The sequence below is a fragment of the Babylonia areolata genome, chromosome 2 (assembly GCF_041734735.1).
Source record: "Babylonia areolata isolate BAREFJ2019XMU chromosome 2, ASM4173473v1, whole genome shotgun sequence".
Classification (NCBI taxonomy): Eukaryota; Metazoa; Mollusca; class Gastropoda; order Neogastropoda; family Buccinidae; genus Babylonia; species Babylonia areolata.
Genome location: NC_134877.1, coordinates 8,068,440 through 8,092,945, shown reverse-complemented (window position 1 = coordinate 8,092,945; position 24,506 = coordinate 8,068,440). Strand labels below are relative to the sequence as shown.

Genomic DNA, 24,506 nt, shown 5'->3' with positions numbered 1-24,506 from the left:
TTACATGCTCACACATGAAAATCAAAATTCAAATGATAAATATAGGTCAGTTACATTTTATACATTTATTTATATAAATACTTAAGATGTAACTGAATAGTGAGCTTTTAACTATGTATGGAAAACAAAAACTGTTAATTACATAATTATAAGCTTATAATTGTTGAGAAAAAGTGTAATACAGTGTGAAAAAACAAATATAGATATTAACAATGTGCATGCCTATGTGTTTCAAATGATTGTTCAAACTCAAATTTGCTTTAAAAATAAATATAGATATTAACAATGTGCATGGCTATTTGTTTCAAATGATTGTTCAAACTCAAATTTGCTTTTTGTTTAAGTGAAAAAGGATTCAACTTCATGTAAGAAATAAAGTTCAGTTACATTTCATACACAAGATGCATGGTTCAACCCCCCGGAATGGATCAGTCAGGCCAGGCTCTGTTTCCCAGCAGTCTGAAATCAGTTATGTAAACTGCTATCAGTCATACTATATTATTGTTACAGAACCTCTCTCTCTCTCTCTCACACACACACACACACACACACACACACAGAGATACACAAATGTGAACACAACAAACAACTCTTTCATTTAATAAATATGTATGTATCCTCATGTATAAAGATTTTTTTCTTGTAATCTCTCTCTCTCTCTGTCATGCACCTCTAATTCAGTATATAAATACATTCCACATTTGAATCTATTTTGTGCTGAAAACGTGTACACAAATACATTATATATATATATATATATATATATATATATATATATATATATATGAACACAACAAACTTTCATTTATCATATATCTATTATCCGCATGAATAAAGAATTTTATCTTGTAATCTCTGTCTCTTTCTCATACACATCTAATTCAGTAAATACATTCCACATTTGAATCTATTTTGTGCATAATTATTGTTACAGAACCTCACAGACACACACACACACACACACACACACACATATACACATGTGAGCACAACAAACAACTCTCTCATTTAATAAATATTTATGTATCCTCATGTATAAAGATTTTTTTCTTGTTTTCTCTCTATCTCTTTCTCATGTGTGTGTGTGTGTGTGTGTGAGCGAGTTTGAAGAAATTCAGTATTAAAGTTCAAATTCACAAGACATGTCATAGTATTCAGATCTATATTAAATTGTATGATATGAATAATATTGATTCAACCCACACATTCTGATATTGATTATAAAGATGATATCAAGTTGACAGGATCTGTTGTTCAGGATGGCTGTGTTTCAAAGGCGTGTGACACTGTGTTGTCTAGCCTGGTGTCGTTTTTGTAGTGCAGGTCCAGGGTAGTCTGCCACTGATGCAGAAACTGAGCCAGTGGGGAGTTGTCAGACTGGTCAGTTTTGAGTGTGGATGGCTGACTGACTTCGTCAGTGGTTGCTGTCTCTGCCGTTGTTGTTGTTCTTCTTCTTTCCCTTCTCTACCGCCTTCATGTGTTGTCAAACACAGTGTGTAACAAGCATCGTCTGCTACAAGCATGACTGACATCAGTCTCGGGGTAAATGACACCCCATTTTACCATCTAATTTTATAGTTTTAAAGTTGATATGAAAATTGAGTATTTTGTTAAACTAATAACATGTAGAGCCAAGTACAAGTACTTCTAAACATCGTATGATGTGAAAAGGACTTAATTTTTTAAAAAGTAAAGACTGGAAATTTTTACGTTTCATCAAGGGTATTAATTCTCATGGTTTATTATTTTTAACTGTGAATTCCGACTGATTTTGTTGATATTTTATGGCAGTTTGGGGCATAATCCAGTAAGTGATGAGGCGTTCACAAATCTTTCTCTGAATAAATATTTAACGGTCTCGTTCTCCAACTTTCCATCACGTTATCATGTACTGTCGATTGAATATTGGATTGAATGGGCAGGTCAGCTACTTGAAACAAAATGTCGCCCTTTGAGCTTGCGAGCACGCACTTTGAATATGTATAAATATGTGTACGCAATTGATTTTTGCCCATGACCTTCAGGGCTCAGCCAATAGATCTATAAAGTCCACTCGTAGTATTGATTTCAATATTTTCTGAAAAAGACCACTTGGGCGAATGAACATAGTGAAAGCCCTGTACACTGAGATTAAAACACGCAAGTTTTTTTTTGTATTGAGTATAATTTCAAAATGTAATGTTTAAGATGAGAAAGATCAGTTTAAAGCAAATTAACCCCCCTAGCATTAATTACAGATTAATTTCCTTTTTTTACTATCTGCACCAAAGACATGCAAAATAAATATAACTTCCATGCTTAGCAAAAGGAGTTCCTGTTTGAACAAAAAATTATAAAAATGACTGCTCTTGTTGTTGTGTCAGAATATCAGATCAAAATGCCAAGTTTAGAGAATAAAAAAAATATAAATGTAACAGTAACTTCAGTTTGCATATAATTTGGCTTCTTTTTAATTTTTTTTTGTGCCCGTCCCAGAGGTGCAATATTGTTTTAAACAAGATGACTTGAAAAAACTGAATTTTTCCTATTTTCATGCCAAATTTGGTGTCAACTGACAAAGTATTTGCAGAGAAATGGCAATGTTAAAGTTTACCGTGGACACACAGACACACACACACACACACACACACAACCAAACACCGGGTTAAAACATAAACTCACTTTGTTTACACAAGTGAGTCAACAAGGATTCAAACTGATGGTGGTGTAAAAGTGATTTAAATAAAATCTAATTTCATTTAAAATCTCTCTCTCTGCCTTTGTGTGTGTGTGTGTGTGTGTGTGTGATGTGTTTTTGTATGTGTGTGTGTGCTTGCACATGCGATTGTGATACAAGTGATTCATGAAGACATGAAAGACAGAAATAGAGAAGAGAAGGAGGACTGACTTGGCATGTCGATGCGGTTCACCTGTCCGCACAAGTGAAAACTTGATGTTAAAAATTGGTTTCGCGACAACACCTTTGTTCTCTTTTGATTTTTTCAGTTGACAGCTCCACACATGGACATAAACATCTGTATCTCATTCCTTATCATATCTGCTTATGAATTGTGAATTGTTTACTTCATTTTTTAGCTCTTTTCTCTCCATCATGTTCACATGCAGCGTGAAATTTTTTTATAGCTCCATGCGGACCTTCCAGCCTAACAAGAATTTGAACGAACTGGATTGGAGCCAGCAATCATCCAACAAAAGTAACAGTGTCATATCGTTTTAATTGTTTACAGTCCTCTGGCAGCTTCCTGGTCTCACTTTATTAACATCTGCATCTTCTCTTTTGTGAACCTAAGAATAGAATAGAATATGTCTTTATTTCCAAGTGTACTGGGGTCACAAGGAATACTGGGGGGGATAGTACATAACAAGGTATGAACATAAATTGAACACAGATACAGTAGAAATTAGGATACATACAAGTGCATATCAATATAAAAACTAGAACATTCTCACACATACACGTACTGTGCGCGCACACACACACACACACACACACACACACACATGCATGCACTCTCTCTCTCACTCTCACACACACACACATTTGAACAGAAGCCGCATATTACATGTAAATGGGGATGATGACTAGATCTTCAGGCAGATGGTTGTTGATTCCACAATTTTATTTATCATACTGGATTAGTAGGTGATCATTGTTCTTAACATTTTGCACTATCACGTTTTCAAAGTCGTGTTGCCTACGCTGATCCACTGAAAGTCTTGTCAGCTGATTTCGTGTTCAGAGAGGTATGTGGCACACTCTGAAAGGAGCTGAATGTCTCATTTTTATATTTACTACTTATTCAAACTGTTGCTTCTTTCCTTTTTTATGGTAAAGGGTCATATATGCCAAATTCTGAACTGCTGTAGTTCACCATCAACATGTTTACTGCATATGAATATTATAATGTGCATACTGAATGAACTAGAATGAACATGTAAGAAAAATTGAATCGACTGTTGCACAGTTTTGGTCAGCCTTGTCTAGGCTGGTCTGTGCAGATTTTGTATTTCTTGTTCTGGACAGTTTTCAGTTTCAGTACCTCAAAGAGGCATCACTGCGACCGGACATACCCATATACGCTACACCACATCTGCCAAGAAATGCCTGACCAGCAGCGTAACCCAATGCGCTTAGTCAGGCCTTGAGAAGAAAAAAAAGAAAAAAAAAGGTGAATAAATAATAAGCGTACAAAAATAAGTAAATAAATAAATAAACAAATAAATAATAATTATAATATAAAAAGGTAGTAGTAGTAATAATTAATAAATAAATGAATAAATAAATAAATAAATAAGACAACGATGATGATGAATAAGCAAATAAATGTAAAACATGAAGACACACATTCACACATACACTGTTCTGGACAGAACACATACAGTGCCACAAACTTCATCAGCAACATGTTTACTACATATGAATATTTTACAGTGGATACTAAATTAACTGGAATGAACATAAAAAAAGAAATTAATCAAATGTGTCGTAGTTTCATGACGAGAGCAACTAAACTTGTCAAACATCTATCAAGATCCAGAGAAAACGGCTAAATGTTGCAGTGTGCATGAGGTGATGGCAGAGTCTCCTTTAATGCAGACTTTAAAGAATTCTTCAATGCCCGAGATATACCAAAATAACATGATTTAAACAGCGTTATCACTTCTTATCGCTTCAAATACCACAACTGATTTATCACGCTTAAAAAAGCATACTTGATAATTTTTTAATGTCATTGGTAGATCCACAATAGTGCTGGGACTAAGACAATTTCTTACCATCCGAACATGCTTGGTTCGAATCTGCTCTCAGGCTTTTTTTTTTTTTTTTTTTACCCCCAAGCTCTATAATAACAAATACAGAACACATTTTAACAATAAAATTTAAAAAGTTTATCTATTTTTTAATTACTCATTAACTAATTATTGAATTTTTTTCATTTTTTGGCAACAGTTGGCCTTTTAGGTGTAGGAAGCATTTCTGAAATTTCGTAGAAAAATATTAAGAATTGGCTGAGATATTTGCATTTTTGTACCCTTCTGGGTTTTGTATGACCCACGATAGCCAGCGAAGGTTACTCACAAGATTACTGCATGTCCCACACAGAGGCAGTGAAACATGCCATTTCGAGAAACTATACATCACTGGCACAGTAGTGCGTTCAATCTGAAGTTCAGTGGATGTGTGGAATGATGCTCACAGAAACTGGCACCTCCACGGGAACATTTAGAGAAGTGCTCATGATTGGTGCTGGAGATCATGCAAAGGAAACCACCTTTGGATATGACTTTCCAAACATTTATCAAGCAATATTTGAATCACATGATGTAACATGTAAACCTTGCTCACTAAATCAATTACAGTCAACTTTGATCACTAGAAAATATAACTTAATTCATTGTTCATGTACAAGTAACGACCATCATTTCACCCGAAAAAAAAAGTCTACAGAGAAGACAGAAAGATTACAACAATAACCATGGACATGCAGGTAATTTTTTTTCACTTCTTTAACAAAACAAATAAGCATTATTTTTCTGACTGTTGCATGAAAAATAAAAATCAAGCACAAATAAAAACTCATAAAGAAATACACAGATCACAACTCACTTACATGATAATAAAACGGTACAGAAACTGTCATGGTTGATATAAACAATGTACAGGTGCAGCAGTATTATTGAAAGCATCAGTTAAAATGAACAGTTAATGTCCTCCTGAGGTATTCTGAAGCCAATTATATGCCCCCATCCCCCACCCCCAAGGGAGTGGGGATGATGCAAGGGCAGTAATCCTTGCAGTGCCTAAAGGATACAGTGTCTCTTCTGCTTTTTTGCCAATTTTTCAACATTCCATATCACAGTTATCCACAATTCCCATGACAAATCTAAGTTGGTGGTGCAACATTATTGCTTCATTCTTCTTCTTTTTTTCTTTTTTAACACAGTTACTTTCTTTGTATACTATTACTCTTTTTGTCCCAATCAGTTGATTAAACATTCATTTTGTGGAAAAGTACTCCACCAGGGAAATTTCTTAGGCTTATAAGGAAAATGTATTGGTTTTTTTATGGACACTGAGCTTATAAGGAGCTTATAAGGAGGATAATAATTTGTTTTTGTGAACAGTGATCTGTTCACAACTTTGATACCAATAAAACTCAATGGTAGCAAAACAAGCTTGTAACATGCATATTTTACAAATCATGCAAGCACACCTGTTGTAAGCAAGAGCATACACACATCCTTATTTACAAACACTGACGGGGAGACCAAAGAATTTTTTCTATTTGAGCTCTCTGTTAACACTCACTACATTGACAAAAACTCATAACACTTGCAGCACTGAAATAAAATTATCTGTTCCATGAAAATTACACTCACTATAGTATACTGAGAGTAATTTGTTTAAAGTTGTGGAGTTTCCAATCATGATTTTACATCTTTGAAAGTGACAGTGACTCAAGTCTACAGTACACATCTGTAATGTGCATATATATATATCATATATGCAAAAAGCATATTCATATCATTTTTAAGACCCAGAGCCATAAGAGCAATAAGTTATAAATAATAACATACATTATTTAGTTCATAATTTTTTACATTTCAAACTGCAGACTTTCATGATTAAATCAGTTAACTCATAATTATTTCTTATTATTTATTCAACTGCACTAAATCTCTAAATGATTGTCAAACAAAATCTTATAAAAGAATCTCATACCAGAAGCAGACTGAACAGATAAACCAGGGTAAGATGGTGTGGTCACTGGGTCTTAAACTTTTGTCACAAAAGCTGCAGTCCATTTGAGTGAGCAGATGTGTATGTGGCCTTTTCCCATGTCAGGCCATCACTTGCTGGGTCATGGGTGGAGGGCAACATGATATGCCACCAGAATGTTCTGCACACACAAAAGTGTGACGGTGCAAGAGTCCTCATGAAATTAACATGTTCTGTGCATGAACACACACACACACACACACACACACAATTTTAAACATTAAACGCCTTGAATAATAATGTCTAACAATATGCTAGTATGCAACTCTTAACCTATTTAGTAAAGATGAATTTTGAAGCTGGTTTTCTGTGCTAAATGTAATAGTGGACGCCTTTTGCACATTTGTGCAACTGCTTCCAGTGAATTTCAAGGATTTAGATATTAGGTGTACTTTCTTTCACATTCCCATCTGTCTCTTCAAGCTCACATTCTCCTTAAAACAAAATCAACAAAACAGAAGTGATAATGATATATTTTGTTGTTTCAGTCATGATTTATGTTTACCATGTTATTCCCTGTTTACATGTTCTAACGAGCCCTGGCTGGGGCAGCAAACGTGTTCATGCACTTTGTGTCTTTCCATCATTTAGTGTGGTACATTCAGATAGACCTGTATTTGGGAAAACAATGCCTGTACTTCATACTGTGTACAGAAAGAACACAAACAACTGAATCAGCAAATGCCATTTTATTAAACTGCAGGGCAACTTCTTATTCATATGTATTTACTAGAATTTGTACCTGGCTTTGTTCGTTGATAACCCTAAGCCTGCCAAGGAATTTGGCAAATAACTGAATCCTGCTTGCTGGGAAATTTTTACGGAAAACAAGCAGCTGTAGAAAAAAAAAATCTGGATTAGTTTCTAAACTGACACAGGTAAAAGTATATATTTTCTAAAAGGAAAATGAATGGACAACTCAAAACAAATATTTTGTTATGATTAAATGAATATATGACCCACAAAAATTAATATTTTTGATGCTTAAACAAAAAAAATCTTATGCTAGCCATCATTTATCCCTATTTTTGGATTAGCAAGATTAGTAGTTTGAGCACAAAAATTTAGTTCAACAGCAATGTTAGAAAACAAAAATAATCAAAAAGTATACATAACTATTGTTTCATATGTGTTTAAATTGCCTTGAAATTTGTCTTGAAACAACCGCGTAATCCACTTGAAATGATGAACATAGTACTATCTATTTTTTCATGAAAAATCTTCTTAGACTATATGTGCTATACATATAGTCTAAGAAGATTTTTCATGAAAAAATAGATTAGCATAGTCCACATTTCCCCAGTTCTATGCAGGAGCATACTGGAAATCTGTAGATTCTTCAATAAAAACAATCTGTACGCCCCCCCCCCCCCCCCCCCCCCCCCCCCCAAAAAAAAAAATCTATGTTTGTCATTGTTACTAATGTTGAACATGACCATGAGAAAAATGAACGGGAAGAAAAAAAAAACGAAGGGTTAAACTGGCATGATGCTCTACTATAAATAAATGAAGGATCAGCAACAAGAGTCAAATGTCAAGTGAAGTCACTGGAAACAGAGTTCTAACTTAAGAAGCTCTGCTTGGTGCAAAGACACAGACCAGGTTGGCTGGGACATTTCTCATAGAAGTTCTGTCACTACTTTAAAAAAAAAATTAGATTAAGATTTTTCATTTCATATACATACATATGTATATACATTAATAGAAATAGGAAAAAATTAAGACAAAAAAGACAAGACAAACAGAATACAACTGCATGTGTACTAACTATAAAAAAAGAAAGAAAAAAAAGAAAAAGAAACATCAAACATACAAAGGACAAAAAAGATGGAATGCTGGTAAAAGTACATCAAATGAAGATATGCAAATAAATGTTGGACACAATTATCAAAGCTTGGTCAGTTGGTGGATCATTAATTGCCTGTCACACAATAATAAAGCATAATCTTGTAGAAAGATGCAAGATACAAAAAATATAGCCTAAACAATATCAGATTTACAGAACCTATAGAAAACACATTACTGACTTTAATCTGTATTGATGAACAGGGGTTATCATATGTGGAAACCATTTGGCAACAAAGTCTTTACAAAGTTTGTCTGAGCTATATACTCCTCGATTGTATATCTACATTTTAATTCATTACCAAAACATTTTAGACCTTGCACACTTCTGTTTAACTTGCACTGGTACAAGTATCATTTAGGAAATAACAAAATTAAATCAAAAGTGGGGCTGGTAGCTATATTTTTTTAAAGTCAGGGTATGGCTAATGGTTCAGTTATTCGCAAAGTTTTGTACATTTGGATATCTTTAATTCACTGTCTCCATTAAAGTATGTCAGAAATGCTGGATGACTGTGTACTGCCAGAATTTGTGTTTTATTCTTTCGTTATGTTACAAAAACTACATAGAGCACTGTTCAGTGCCCCCATCTACAGATTAATATTTTTTCCCAGGAATCTGTGCATAATTCTTAACTGAAACAATTTCATTTTTACATTGGGGACCTTACTAATGTAATAAAAAATGTGTTTTCCAGTCATTTAATCCTTCTTTCCCATCTTCATTTTACATCTGGTATCAATGGTACTGTTCTCAACTGGTTCAAATCGTATCTCACTGATAGATTCCAATCTGTCATTGTTGATAATTTCCAGTCTGAACCCGTTGAAGTCAAACATGGAGTCCCACAGGGATCTGTTTTAGGCCCAGTGCTCTTCACACTATACACTGCTCCTCTTGCTGAAATTATCAACCGCCATAATGTCAGTCATCATTCTTATGCTGATGACACTCAACTCCAGAAGAGTGATACACCTGAAAAACTGTTGTTGCTCTTGCAAGAAACATCCGACAGTTCCTGGACGTTCAAAACTGGATGACTCTAAATAAGTTACAATTGATCACAGACAAAACTGAAGCAATGACCATAGGAACTAAACAAAAGCTCTCTTCCATCACAACTGACACAATCAAACTTGGCAGTAAATCCATCCCTCTTTCCAGTTAAGTCAGGAACCTCAGCGTTGTCCTTGACAACACACTGTCCATGCAAAAATATATCAGTCAGACATGTCAATCCAGCTACTGCCAATTGCGGCACATCAGTTCCATTCGGAAATATCTGTCCACCAACACAACATCTAGACATCGTTTCTCTCATTCTCTCTTGCCTCGACTACTGTAACTCTCTATTGTCTGATTTGCCTGCTTCATCCATTCAGTCCCTTCAGTGCATACAAAACTCTGCTGCCCGACTCGTCCTCAGAAAGAAAAGATCTGAGCACATCACTCCTCTTTTGCAACATCTCTGTTGGTTCCCTGTCTCATACATAATAAAGTACAAGATCAGCACTCCAAGTTATAAATGTATTCACAAATCTGCCCCGTCCTATCTGCCTGGCTGCCTTCACCTCTACACTCCATCTCGCTCTCTGCGACTGGCTTTGGATCCACTCTGTTTACGCATACTCATTCAAACACTCCACTGTTTGCCGCTGTTCTTGCTCTGTCTCTGGACCTTGCAACTGGAATGAACTTCCTTTCACTTTGTCAAGTCTCCACACTCAGCTCTTTCAAGTCTGGCCTTAAAACCCACTGCTTCCCAAGATAGCCTCCCTTCCCTGCCTCTTCCTTGTCTTCAGTTTCTCCAGTTTTAGTTATGCATGCGTGTGAATGACTGGTCCGAAAGAGCTTTGATTTTCTCTGCACAAGATTCAGCGCTATATAAATATCATTATTAGTATCATTATTTACTAAGTTAAGCTTTTCATCCCATTTTGAACAGCAATGTGAATGGACACAGTTGTTAATGTCATAATATAGTGCTGAGCCTTCAGAAACATACATTGATTTCTTTAAAAATATAGGCACATTCAGACATTTTATCATTATCTACAGTTATGTTTGTTTTATGAATCTATTGTTTTAATGCTGACTTATAACCAGTAAATGTAATTAAAAAAACAACAACAACAAAAAACACCTAATAAAAATAAAAATCAACATCATGTTTATGTTTAAAGTCCTCATAAGAAATAAAGTAACCATTTCAAGCAAAAAGTGCACAGTACAATGCATTCCTTTGTTGACCCATGTTTTAACCCTAATATGTATTTTCCCTATCTGTTTTCTTTTATTTGTAATGAAGGATACTGAGTGGTAAGGGTGTTTGATTTATTTTGAATTTGATGTTATCATCTCTGGTGAAACTGCTCAAGTTGTTGAATGTGACGGCGATAAGTCATCCATGTTTCACAGCAGTACAACAAGGTGGTCAGCACAACAGCTCTGTAGGTTTTGATTTTGGTGCTAAGCCTGATGCCTCTGTTGTTTCACAGCCTGTTGCTGAGTCTGCCAAAGGCAGAGCTGGCCTTGGCGACGCACAACATCACTTCTGCATCAAGGGCTCCATTGCTGCATAGGGTGCTGCCCAGGTAGCAAAACTTCTCGACTGACTTGATCTCTGTGTCATCGATCTTGATTGCAGGTGGGGTGGGAGGCACTGGCGTTCTGTGAGCTAGGTGGTTGGTACATGGACTCGGTCTTGCTGAGGCTGAGTCCAAAGCGCCTGCAGGAGGTTGAGAAGCTGTCCATAATGAACTGCATGTCCTCATGGGTGTGTGCAGCAAGCGCGCAGTCATCAGCAAAGAGGAACTCTTTCAACAGTGCCTCAAACACCCTGGATCTAGCGTGGAGTCGCCGCAAGTTGAAAAGTTTGCCATCTGTACAAAACTGAATGTAGATGACCTGGTCACAGTCTTGGAAGGCGTCAATCAGCATGGCAAAGAAGAGAATGAAGAACAGTGTGGGTGCCAGGACACAGCCCTGCTTCACTCCATTTACCAAAGGAAACGGATCCAACATGTCAGTACTTTCCTGTACTCTCACCTGCACGCCATCGTGGTATGACGCAATCAGCTGGATTAGGCTCTCTGGGCAGCCAAACTTTAGGAGGATCTTCCACAGGCCACGGCGGTTCACCGTGTCGAAGGCCTTAGTCAGGTCTACAAAGACCATGTGGAGCTCCTTGTTCTGCTCACGGCACTTCTCTTGCATCTGGCGTACGGCAAACACCACGTCACATGTTCCCCTGCCTGAGCGAAAGCCACACTTTTCTTCAGGGATGACTGTGTTGGAGACATGGTCAACCAGTCTGTTCAGTATGATGTGGGCAAAGATCTTTATGGCGATGCAGAGGAGAGAGATTCCACAGTGGTTATCGCAGGATGTTTTGTCTCCCTTCCGTTTGTGAATGTGGACAATTGAAGCATCCTTGAAAGCCTGGGGGACCTCCCCTCTCTCCTAGATAGACTGGAACAGGGCGGTCAGCTTGTCTGTCACCACCTCGCCTCCATACTTGTAGATGTCAGCCTGGATTCCATCCACTCTTGGTGCTTTTCATGACGTTGTCAGCTTCAGGGCCTTCCGGGTCTCAGCCTTGGTGGGAGGGGCAGCTAGCGAGTCACTGACTGGTAGCTGTGGGAGGGCTGCAATTGCCTTGTCTGATACGGACGAGTCCCTGTTGAGGAGGGTGTTGAAGTGCTCTGCCCAGCGGGCAAGGATGTCTTTCTTGTCTGTCAGGAGGGTGGTCTGGTCCAAGGCTCAGACAGGGGTTGATCCTGTGACTCTCGGCCCATACACAGCTCGGAGACCATCATGGAAGGTCTTCATGTCATGAGCATCAGCAGCAGACTGAAGCTCTTTGGACTTTCTCTCCCACCAGGTGTTCTTCATCTCACCCAGCTTCTTCTGTACGAGTTGCTTGGTTTGCAAGTACTGGTTCTTCTTCCTTTGGCAGCCTTTATCGGAAATGTGATCCTGATGCCGTACATGCAGTGTGTTCAGGAGCTTGGAGATTCCAGTCGTTCTTGTCAAACCAATCTTTGTGGCTCCTCTGGACAAAGCCGAGTGTGTCAGCTGCTGCTGTGTATGCAGCATCTCTAGAGGTGTTCCATACCTCTTCTACATCAGTCGATGCAGGAATTTCTTGGAGAGTTAATTGGATTTGCTGCTGCAGCACGTCCTTGGTGATAGGGAGGCGGTGGATGTTCAGCTTCCTAGGGGGTTTCAGCCTGGCTGGTTGGAGCTTGTGTGCAAGTCAGATGTTCATCTTGCTGCATACCAGACGATGGCCCGACCAACGGATTGCTCCTCTCATGCAGCGTGTAATGGAAACATCACCTCTGTCCCTCTGCCAGACAATCATATAGTCCAGCATGTGCCACTGCTTGGAGCGGGGATGCATCCATGTGTTGAACTTGTCCGCTTGTTGGAAGAGGGTGTTGGTGATGGTCAGTCCATGCTGCACGCAGAGTGAGAACAAAAGCAGTCCGTTGGAGCTGCACTTGCCAGTGCCATGCTGTCCTAGGACTTTTGGCCACGAGGAGAAGTCCACGCCGACACGGGCATTGAAATCCCCAAGGATGATCAGCCTGTCCTTTCTGTCTACTGCTGAAATGGTGTGGCTGAGCTCCTCGTAGAAAGCTTCTTTGATGTCATCAGGGTTGGTCATCATCGGGGCACAGCAGCTGATGACTTTGGAGAAGTGATCCTCGGACAGCTTCAGACGCAGGGTCATCAGCCTATCGTTTATCCCACGTGGAAGGCTGTCAAGCTGCCATGCAAGTTTGGTTTCTATAGCAAAGCCCATGCCTGAGGTTCTCGGGGTGCCATCTGGCTTCCGAATGCAGTAGAAGGTGTAGCCCCTCCAACTTCCTCCAGCTGGGTTTCACCGGCAAACCTGGTTTCACTCAGGGCTGCTATGTCCACCTGGTAGTGATCAAGCATTCTAGCAATGAGCGCTGTGTGCCTTTCTAGTCTGTTGTCTCTGTCCAAAAGGGTGTGAATATTCCAGGCACCCAGAGTCAGGGCATGACTCCTGATTTTTTTCTTCTGTTGTTTTCAACCACTAGTGCTGGATGTCCAAGTAGGTGCGGTTTCCTACTAGGTACTAGGTGAGGCAGCCTTTGTTTAGGGATCCTTTTATCTCCCCTTCCCCGTGTGTGCTCTGACGCTGTGGGAGGATACGGGCGCCACATCTGCCCCAGTCTACGGCGGACAACCATCACCCCACAGCCGCCTGCGTGCAGAGTCGTGACTAGGAACTGCCAGCAGCATCCTCTGCCTGTCCCCGTTACCACTTCTCCATCACCGCAGGGCTTGGGAAAGCTGGGTGTTGATGGGCTAGCTCGTAGTTCTGACATAAGCCTGGTTGCTTGACCAGCACAGGTGACTTTTTTTAGTGAAGAGTTGTGCAGTCCCTTCCCCACTCTCTCGCCTACTGACGCTCAGAGTCCCACAGGTGCAGATACTGCCACGTGTAGAACGGCCTTGGCAGGTGCAGGTTTTTTCTTCAGAGTTCCGTCTCCTAAGAGGACTTCCAGCCAAGGATAAGAGCTCCCCCTGACCTTTGGTCATCCTCTTCTACCTTCACAACCGTTAGGAAAGGTTTCCTCCTCCACCTGGTCCATCATTGGGAGACTTCACATGCGGCAGGTAGTACTGGGTTACATGGTACCAGTAGCAAGGGCTATGCCCCTGACCTGACATCCAATTTCAAATTTAATTTTGGATAAAATGATAATTACATTAAAAGAATACCAATATTTTTGGATCAGTCTTGTTGGGATCAAAATCCTGTAGGCGACGCCACTTTTGTAACTGTGGACCGAGTGGTTACAAAAGAATTACTGAATTAATGAATTTATCCAGATTTGAACGTGTTACTCCTCTCTTCCACTCTCTTCACTGACTACCAGTTTCAAAAAGAATTGAATTCAAACTTTCTGCTCTGATGTTTTCTGCCCTCTCAAGCTCTGGTCCTCGCTACCTCTCTGACCTCCTTGAAGTGTACATTCTAACTCGTCACCTTCGTTCTGCTTCTGATGCTAGGATTTTAAAAACCCCAATTGTAAAGAAGAAACAACAGGGTCAAAGGTCTTTTTCTTTCTAGGCTCCGTCATTGTGAAACAAATTTACCATGTGGCTTCAGCTAGCAAATGAACTCACACAATTGATCCAGTTGCATCAAATATAAACACAGTAAACATGGCCTTTGTTCAACATTTAAATCTCCGCTGAAAGCGGGATAAGTAAAGCCTAACCTTCATCAGTGTGAGCATATAAGAAAGACCATGTCATTCCCTAGAGCATTCTCAAACAAACTATCAGTGGGCAGAGACGTCACTGACAGTGACATTTGAAAGAATCGAATGAAATACTGCTACAAGTATATCATGACGATATGATGATAACTTACGTCAAACAATAATAAGACCTTTGACTGAACGACCACAATTCTTCTGACAAAGTTTACCAACTTTAAACGCTATCAGATCATAGCACACTTACAGTGAGGTGGTAAGACACTGGCCTTTGGGGTGACACACACACACTGACACACACAGGGTCAGTGGACAGCTAGCTAGCTATCGCCACAAGGAGGCTCAGGTGAACAGTGACCAATGTTCACATGCTTCACCTACTCATGCAAGTTACGTGACCTGCAAAGATTGCACTCAATGGCTGCAAGCAAATCGAGCCTGCTGGGCTGAATATTTGAATAATTTGTGTTTGTTATCAGGTGTTCAGTGATAGATTTCTGAACGGTTCCTGAAACAATTTACGTTGGACTGGTCACAAAACAAAGAGCTCAACACTACCTTTCTAATGAAATGAAGTGGTTTTGTGTGTGTGTGTGTGTGTTTGTTTTTGCTGCCCCACTGATCATCTGCACTGTTTCAGTGGCATTACTCCCACGCCACTCATTTAGATTCCCTCATACACGGCCACACCTGGGTTCGTCCGTCGCAGTTCCAGCGTCAGCAGTCCACAGGGAGCCATCGATGTTAGGTCGCCAGGAGGCCACACACCAGAGGAGACCCTGCACTGCTGCTGAGTCACTTCGGTGGTGTTCAGTGGTGCCTGTTCTGATTTAACGTACTTAGGACACCACCTACTAAGCCCCCTACTAATGACAATAATGGCTTAGTCGCGGAGCCAGACCGAGTGAGCATCCCTCCCAGAGTGGAGACCGCCACCACATCCCTCAAACAACAGCCCCCCATGAATCTGCCGACACTGACAACATTGACAGGACTCACCCCAAGCACAGTAGTGGAGGGGTATTGAAACTGAGGTCACCATGTGAGCGGGGCATGAAAGGCCACAGACTTTGAGGCTGTTTTGTTTATATTGATGATGATGAAGGAGGAGGATGACAATGACAATGACGATGTTGCTAAGGAGGTCCATTTTTGGTTTGGGACTGTGTGACAAGGCTGTACTCTATGCTTCCTGTCATAATGATATTCCGGCGTTAACCAGGCCCGAGAGGTACAGACACTTGCAGTGTTGGTCAGGTAATTAGAGCAACACACCCAAAGACGCATCCTTGAAGTGGATGACACTCGACTGTGTGGTCCCAGTCTAACCATTTAAGCCCACAGCACACTCAACTCTAGGTAGGAGCCGGCCACGGGCCGAAAAACCCACCTCCGCTGGGATTCGAACCCGCATCCTCCCAGCCGTCAGTCCATGACACTAACCACTTCACCATGGCGCCTGGTATGAAATGAAGTGTTGATTATTTAAGATGATTCTATAATCTTAAATTAAGTCACCTGGACTGATCAGTTTTTAACGAGTTCGTCTCTGAATATTGCAAACTGCATTAAATCAGTTTAACGCAGGCAAACACAAATGGTATAGATTTAAAGATTGTGACAATTCTGCCAGTATGTAATACTTGTAATTTACTGATCCAACAAAAGAAATATTTAATGAGATATTGTGTGTCACAAACACACATTTGAACTCAGCCCAAGCCGTCTGGCTGTGAAGTGATTGTCGTTGTATCAACAATGAAAATCAGTTTTATATCTTCTAAGTACCTGATCTATTCTCATCCAAACACTATAATGGTGTGACTTTAGTTTCCAACAAGAATTCCACATATAGAATTGAAGACTGTAGCATTATATGTGACAAAAAGACAAAATGACATAAACTTAGTGTCAGTTGAAATCCCTGCACTGACGAATGATTTGACTAAAATCAACTATGCTTCTAACTGATATAAGTGTGTGTGTAAGCACAACAGACATAATTTGGCAGCAAATGATACATAGATTTGGTTTGATAAATATTTAGCGCGTTTGTTTAGAATGGGCTTTCATTTACAATGCGAATGGTGTCACGCATTTTGCGCAAGTCATTGAAGACCAGCAGGTAATCGTCTGCTTAACAGCTGGTGTGTGAAACAGTCTTTTTAGCCAGCTGAGCACTTGGCTACATCCTATAAAACACTGTTTTTGCAAGACGTTCAACAGAGTTATTACAATTCATTCCAATTTTATAGATTACATTTAGTAATGATATTGGCCTCCATTTCTTAAAGAAGTTTCTTGGTTTATCTCTTTTAGAAATACATATGATCACTCCTTGTTTTTGAACACAAGAAAAAGCCCCTTTTCTAGAACTTATGCTTCAAAAACACCTAAAAAAAAATCTGCCGTGAAACCATTGGTACCAGGACTTTTATTGTTTCTTGTATATTTTCAATACCAAAATAGTCTCTTCCACCCTCTAAATCATATGCTTCATCAAAGTCTAAACATAGGTATCTGTTATAAGTCAATTCATTTCAGTCTTTAAAGGTGGAACATCTATATAGATATTCATAAAATCCTTGAACTTCAAAATGGAAATTTTCTTCCTAAAATTATGTTTAAGTAACATACTTATCGTGACCCACTAGTGCTGACTCCGGCAGGGATCTGATTCCTGTCCTGTGCAAACTACTACCTGCCTATGCGGAGAAAATGAAAGGAGCTACAGCCGTTAACCTCCCGAAGTAGGTTACCTCCCCTGTGCATCCCTGATTAGCGCCCTCTTTTTCTGGCAGCCTGGTCCCACGTCTCGGCAACATACACTGCTTCCTCTGCTTTCTCAGGTACACAGGTCTCTCCCCAAATAGATTACCCAAATGATACACATTTGTCCTCTGCAACCCTGGTCATGTTTTCCACATGCAGCTGTGATCTGTCCCAAGGGACAATGTATGCTATTAATGTTTTGTAAACTTACAACGGAGTGCCCAGGGCTCATAGCTTCAGATCATGGTCTTCTTCACCTGATCATGCTCAGAAACACTCCACACTTAAGGGTTGAGGCCTCTGGAATAAACCCGGCCACACTCAAACACAAAAACTTCAGGGACAACTCCTGCTGGACGCTGGCCCAAGGACCACAATGTTTTTTCTAGCAGACCATTACCGTTATAGATATTCATAAAATCCTTTAACTTCAAAAATTTCTTTTTGATTGTTTTGAACATTGCCATATAGTGATATACATCATATAATCTAGATACACTGTTATTAACAAAATGTTGTTTATTCAAATTACAAAAATCATTTGGTCATTTCTGCCTCCTTATGCTACCCTTCATGCACTAAGAAGTACCCCCTCAATTTCTGTGTCTGAAATAACTTTCCAGAAAGTGCTGCAATTACATTTTTTTATCAAAGTTTAGCCTTGACACGATCACTGAATAGTCAGTCCTATGTCCGTAATCAATATCTACATCTTCAGTGAAAGAAACTACTTGGTCTGAAATACATACAAAAAAATCATGTCCAGCTTGATGAAATTGGTTAGTTCTTCATGTATACCTGGTTTAAATCACTGCAGATATCATTTAATTCTAAATCGATAATCATATTTTCTACCACCTTTCTAGCTTTAAGATTGTGAACATTTTTATGATTATAGTAATCTCTAACTGGATCAGTTTCAGTAGCTCAAGGAGGCGTCACTGTGTTCGGACAAATCCATATATGCTACACCACATCTGCCAAGCAGATGCCTGACCAGCAGCGTAACCGAACACGCTTAGTCAGGTCTTGAGAAAAAAAAGAAAGAAAAAAAAGGTGAATAAATGATAGATAAGCTTACATAAATAAATAAATAATAATTATAATATAAAAAAGGTGGTAGTAATAATAATAATAATAATAATAATAATAAATAATAATAAAAAATAAATAAATAAATAAATAAGACAACAATGATGATAAATAAGCAAATAAATGTAAAACATGAAGACACACATTCACACATACACCCACACATGCGTAACAGATATGCACCAAACAAGCAGTTTCACAGATAAGAAAGCACAGTCAAATACATATAAACGTACATGAGCTCCAACACACACACACACACACACATTACCCTGCACCTCTTCTACCCCCCTCCTCAACACACTCATTTCTAGTCTACGTATCGCAGCTTCCACGGCGCACACACACACACACACACACAGATGAACACTTACTTGTACAAGGACACACACATACGCCCATATCTCCCACCCCCAACCCCACACACATATATACAAAGATATATATATATATACATTCCAATATCCTGTTGCTCCCACAGTGTAGGCATGCATACACTCACATACCTCATCCTCTACCCCACCTCCCCCCGCATTGCCTTATGCCACTCTGGGCTTCCCATTCCATTTTCAATTTTCTGTATGAGGTTCACTGAGTCGGTTAGAATCATGGCATGGTGGTTTCCGGGCATATGGATGGACGATAGCCACTGGAGGGCATGTGTCACAGCTTCAACTTCCATCGTTAGGCTGGAGGTTGTGACTTTGTAGGCAGCATTCTCTTCCCTAACTGTTTTTCCATTTTGTTTCGCAGTGAATCCCCAACCGGATTGGTCTTTGGTGACTGAGCCATCTGTGTATATGATGATGTCCTCTTCTTTACTGTTTTCTTCTATGAGTAGCTTCACTTCCGCATCAGTTTTGCCCTCTGGCCATTCCTGACAATGTCTTCCTAGAGTGGGTGAAATGGCTGTGTTGAATAGATGGTTGAGGTTTTCGGGGTTTTTCTCCCATTCTTTTGTTCCTTTCAGGTCTAATAGTCGGCATACTAGCTGGATTGTGTCTTCTGCTTGCCCCATCCATGATCTTCCTCGTCCTAGACGGCTGTCTTTTGGTTCTTTGACTGCGTCATGGAGTGGGTTTTGAGGGTTTTCTAATGCTCTGAAGTAGGTCTTGACCTGTTCTAACTTGTTTCTGGCCTGCACTGAAGGAAGGTCAAGCAGGTATCGCATGGTTTCTGTGGGCGTGTCTTTTGTTGTTCCAAGGATCAGCCTCATAGTTTCATTTTAAACTCTTTCTAATTTTAGGAGGTTGCTTTGAGACGGTGTTGTTAGCCCAAGTCCGTAGTCGATTACATTGAGGACGAGTGATTGGTATAGCAGGAAGAGGTGGCGTTGTTCAATAACTGGATCAAATATTACATTAAAATCCTGAATTTTGTTACTCAAACTATAAGATTTTGGGTTATCTTTCTGTTAGGACCTTTTACACAAACAAACAGAAAATCATTTTGCTCAGTTTCAACCAAAACCATAATGCTGTTTCCCCCATCACCTCTATAAGCTCTTTTGACTTTATAATTGGTGTTAAAGGGTATGGCACCACATCCTGCATTTAGTACTGGCTCAAGAAATAAACTTGATAACCCCATTCTGAGGGGGGCGGGGGACTATGGGAAGAGGTGGTAGGATGGTTGAGACAGGGAATGAATCATAAAACGTGGCAGAGGGTAAAATGAAGAACACAAAAGATTGGACTGACAAAGTGTAACTAACATACATGTAACAGGATAACACATGCCAATTATAACAAAACATGATCAGTCAAAGGTAGATATGAAATGGACTCTGATTCAAACATTCAGAAATCTGTTGGAATAATAAATAATTAATCAAAACATCTTCCAAGGAATTATTCAAAACATCTTCCAAGGACAAATATGTGTGTGTGTGTATATATATTGGGTGTCCCCAAAAAAGTGAACGGCTTTTTGACAAGTATTTTGTCAGCGATAGAGAAACCGAATTCATTGAAAATTTCCACACAGTAACCTTAGGGTATCATCAGCAAGTCTGCAAAATATCTAAAAGTTCAGACGCAAATTATTATTTTTAGACTGACACTGATTGACATATGCTAACACCTGGCAGCTGGCATGAACATGATGAAGGTCACATTGCACAGCTCTGATACTGGATTTTTTGACATGCTGTTTTGAATTTGACAATACTCACATAATTTGCATCCGAAACTCTGGTTGGTGTTTTGCATTTCATTGTTACCTTCATCCATAAACAAATATCAACAAACTGGGACAGTACTGCATCTTTGGTAATTCATTTGGTAGATCTGTTAATAATATGTTAAATAACATAGGTCCAATAACTGATCCTTGAGGCGAACCCATTTCAACTGGTCTAGGATTTGAAATATGTTCTTCCTGTTCTCATTTCTATTTGTCTGTTTGATAGAAAGTCTTTGATATATTGAAATATATAAACATAAGAAAGAAAAAACATAGTAAAGAGTACATGTTATAAGATATGTGTATGTGTACAATTATTATACTGAGTGAATGTGTTATTCTACAAACTGAAACAAAATTCTTCTCAGCTATGTTATGTCTGTTTCAGGGGCACTTATTATTGTTTTTTGTCTTTTTGTTTTTTTCCTCTTCTGATTTTGTTATTCTGACTGATTGGGATCATCCCCCATGATAACCAGTTGAAAATGATATACACCACCAGTTTTGTTTTGTTAAAGTAAGAATAAATTAATCGTGAATTACATTGCTGTATGTTTGATTTTTAATTTGTGTGAAAGACAATATGCTGACCTGACCCACACTGTGAAATCACTCCATATATTCATCCCATCCAACCAAAACTCACAACCTACTTCCACATGTAAAACATACACTTTCAGCCATATATTCCTACAATCAGTCACATACATTCCACCACTTACACACATAAAGGAGTGGTAAAGCAATATGTTGACTGGATCTACCCTGTAAAATCACTCCATATATTCATCCTATCCAACCAAAACTCACAACCTACTTCCACATGTAAAACACACACCTTCAGCCATATATTCCTACACTCAGTCACATACATTTCATCACTTACACACATACAGAATTGGTTACATATGTACTGAAAAAAATCTGATTTTAATGTAATATTTTCTTTTCTTACAATAAATCAATGCATTATCTTTAAAAGAAGGAAAGAAACGAAAAAAAACTTACTTCCTTTCTTCCTCTGTGTACTTCTTCAACATACATGGTTCCCACTTCATTTAGTAATACATAAAAAGGAAAAACAAAAGCAAGCAAAAGCTACTGTCATGAAAAGGAAAACCAAAAGCAAGCAAAAATCACTGTGATATCTCAAACATTTTTAAGAACAGAATAGAATAGAATATGTCTTTATTACCAAGTGTACCGGGGTCACAAGGAATATTGGGGGGGATAGTACATAACAAGGTATGAACATAAATTGAACACAGATACAGTAGAAATTAGGATACATACAAGTGCATATCAATATAAAAACTAGAACATTCTCACACATACACGTACTGTGCGCACACACACACACACACCCACACACACACACACACACACACACACATGCATGCACTCTCTCTCTCACTCTCTTACATAACAAGATGCGAACATAAATCGAAAATCATACACAAACACAGATACAGTAGAAATTAGGATACATACAAGTGCATATCAATATAAAAAACTTGTGCATACTCATATATGCACATACTGCACACACACACACACATACACACACACACATGCACGCGCGCGCACACGCACACACACACACACACACACATTTGAACAGAAGCTGTATATTACATGTGGATGGGGCTGATGACTAGATATTCAGGTAGATGGTTGTTGGTTGCACAAGGGATGATTCTCGTTCCTACATTCTCAGTTTTTCATCAAATCTTGATTGGTGTTATTTATTGTACCATGTAAAACTGATGCAAACTATGCCAGTTGGTTTGCTCTGTTTGGCCAAATTTTGTGGTTAACTCAGGAATAAGACACCCAGCCAAGTCGGCACCGAGGCCTGTTTCTCACATGCCAGTTTCAAGCAAGTTTCACCCCCACTGCCCCTCCCCCTTCCCACTCCACCTCATGTACTGCTTTGCTCTGCACACTCTAATCTGATACCTCCCCCACCCTTACTACTTCTTGTGAGCCTGACCCTCAAACACAGTGCATTATGTTCTTGAATCACTCAATACTGTCTGCAAGCAGTTGAATTATGTTCTGCTATCTAGGTGAACAGCAAGAGCAGAAGACTAATATTCCATACCTTCCTCTTCCAAAGAATCATTGGATTGTAGTTCATCTTGTCTTTTTCAAGCATTCACTCTAAGCAGCTAAGTCCATGTGTCACAGCATTTAGTTTTGCTACCATTCAACTTGGACCAGGTGTCCCCATTTTGCTTGCCCGCATAGATAATAAGTTGTTGGCATGCTCCAGTCAGCCAATAAAATCACTGTAAAAACCACACTCCTCAGTGACTTTAAGGGTTTCCACATTATCATTAGAGACAGAGGAACCTTTGCACATTTATAACTCCCAAACAACGTAAAATATTTCATGAGATGGAAATATGTAGCCACCATTTTGGAACCACTTACATGGCAGTGGCTGTTCAGGAACAACTTATGTGGCAGTCTAAAGGTTAACGCATGTGACAAATGGCTAATGAAATTGTCTTTGACCTTGACCATACAGCAATGCATTTCATGACTGGTTGAACTTCTCAAAGCTTTCAACTTTCACTGCATGACAAAACGATGTCAAAATATAGACTTCAATGCAACTTTTTTATCACATGGATCTGCAGTGTCACAGACAGTCATCAACTGATTGATCAACACTAATTATTCTAATTTGAAGATAATTCTTGATGCTTTGAAACTTAGTCTAAAACCAAACTTGAATGCCAATGAGAAAGTAAGCTTCGCAGGAGGCTAATCCATGCAGCACTTTTGTTGGAATAAGCAAACAAAACTTGCCCAATGTGAACATTAGTTGGCCATTTGGCACTGACATGTACAGGCAAGTGTTTTGAAAAAGAAAACTTTCATACATCAGTGTTAAAAGTACAGTCGAAGCCGCTTATAATGAATCACCGGGGACATTCAAAATTGCTTTATGTCTGGCTTTTGTTACATCCGACAAACTGTTTATAACCAGTTTCCATCAGGTTGCTTTGTTATATCCGGCATGTCATCTCTCCCCTCCCCCTGCCCGCTCTCTTTCACACACATACACAAATACACACAACACACACATACATGTGCATGCCTGCTTATATTATCAGTAATCAAGTTCGTTTCCTAGGCTGTAATTGACTTTAATAAAAATGATTTTTTTTTAATTTCTTTCCAAAATATGGCTGTATATTAATGTAAACAGATCACATAGGCCTATATTGCAATTTGAAGGCTTAGAAACCAATAATAAGTAAAACAGGTGAACAAAATTCACTGTATTATTCTGAAAAGTTCAGAAGAAAAGGTCATAAAAAATCATACAACGGCACTATTTGAAGGCGGGATGGGGAAAGGAAAGGATTTCTGCACTGTTCATTTACTGTTTCACACTGTTAGGTCACTGGTATGGAAATAAAAACTTAATTGATTTTCAGTCTGCCATACTGGAGAGCATTTTGTGCTTGTCACAGCTTGACAAGAAATCACAATAACCAAAAACAAATAGTGTCTGAATAAGGTCCTGAAAAGAAAACAATATTTTTTGACATTT

The 24,506-nt window shown here is 39.0% G+C and overlaps 1 protein-coding gene across 3 annotated transcripts in view; it reads right to left on the bottom strand.

Moving 5' to 3' along the window:
• Positions 1-77: 77 nt before the first annotated feature.
• The window catches only part of LOC143297224 (palmitoyltransferase ZDHHC16-like), a 52,059-nt gene continuing 27,630 nt past the window's right edge, over positions 78-24,506 (bottom strand). For 2 of the 3 annotated variants that reach the window (XM_076609452.1, XM_076609465.1), the window contains exon 9: positions 78-6,902. In XM_076609452.1, coding sequence (XP_076465567.1) covers positions 6,788-6,902 — 115 coding nt within the window. In that variant the 3' untranslated portion in view covers positions 78-6,787. The remainder of the gene's footprint in view (positions 6,903-24,506) is intronic. The other variant, XR_013057231.1, reaches the window with a different exon arrangement.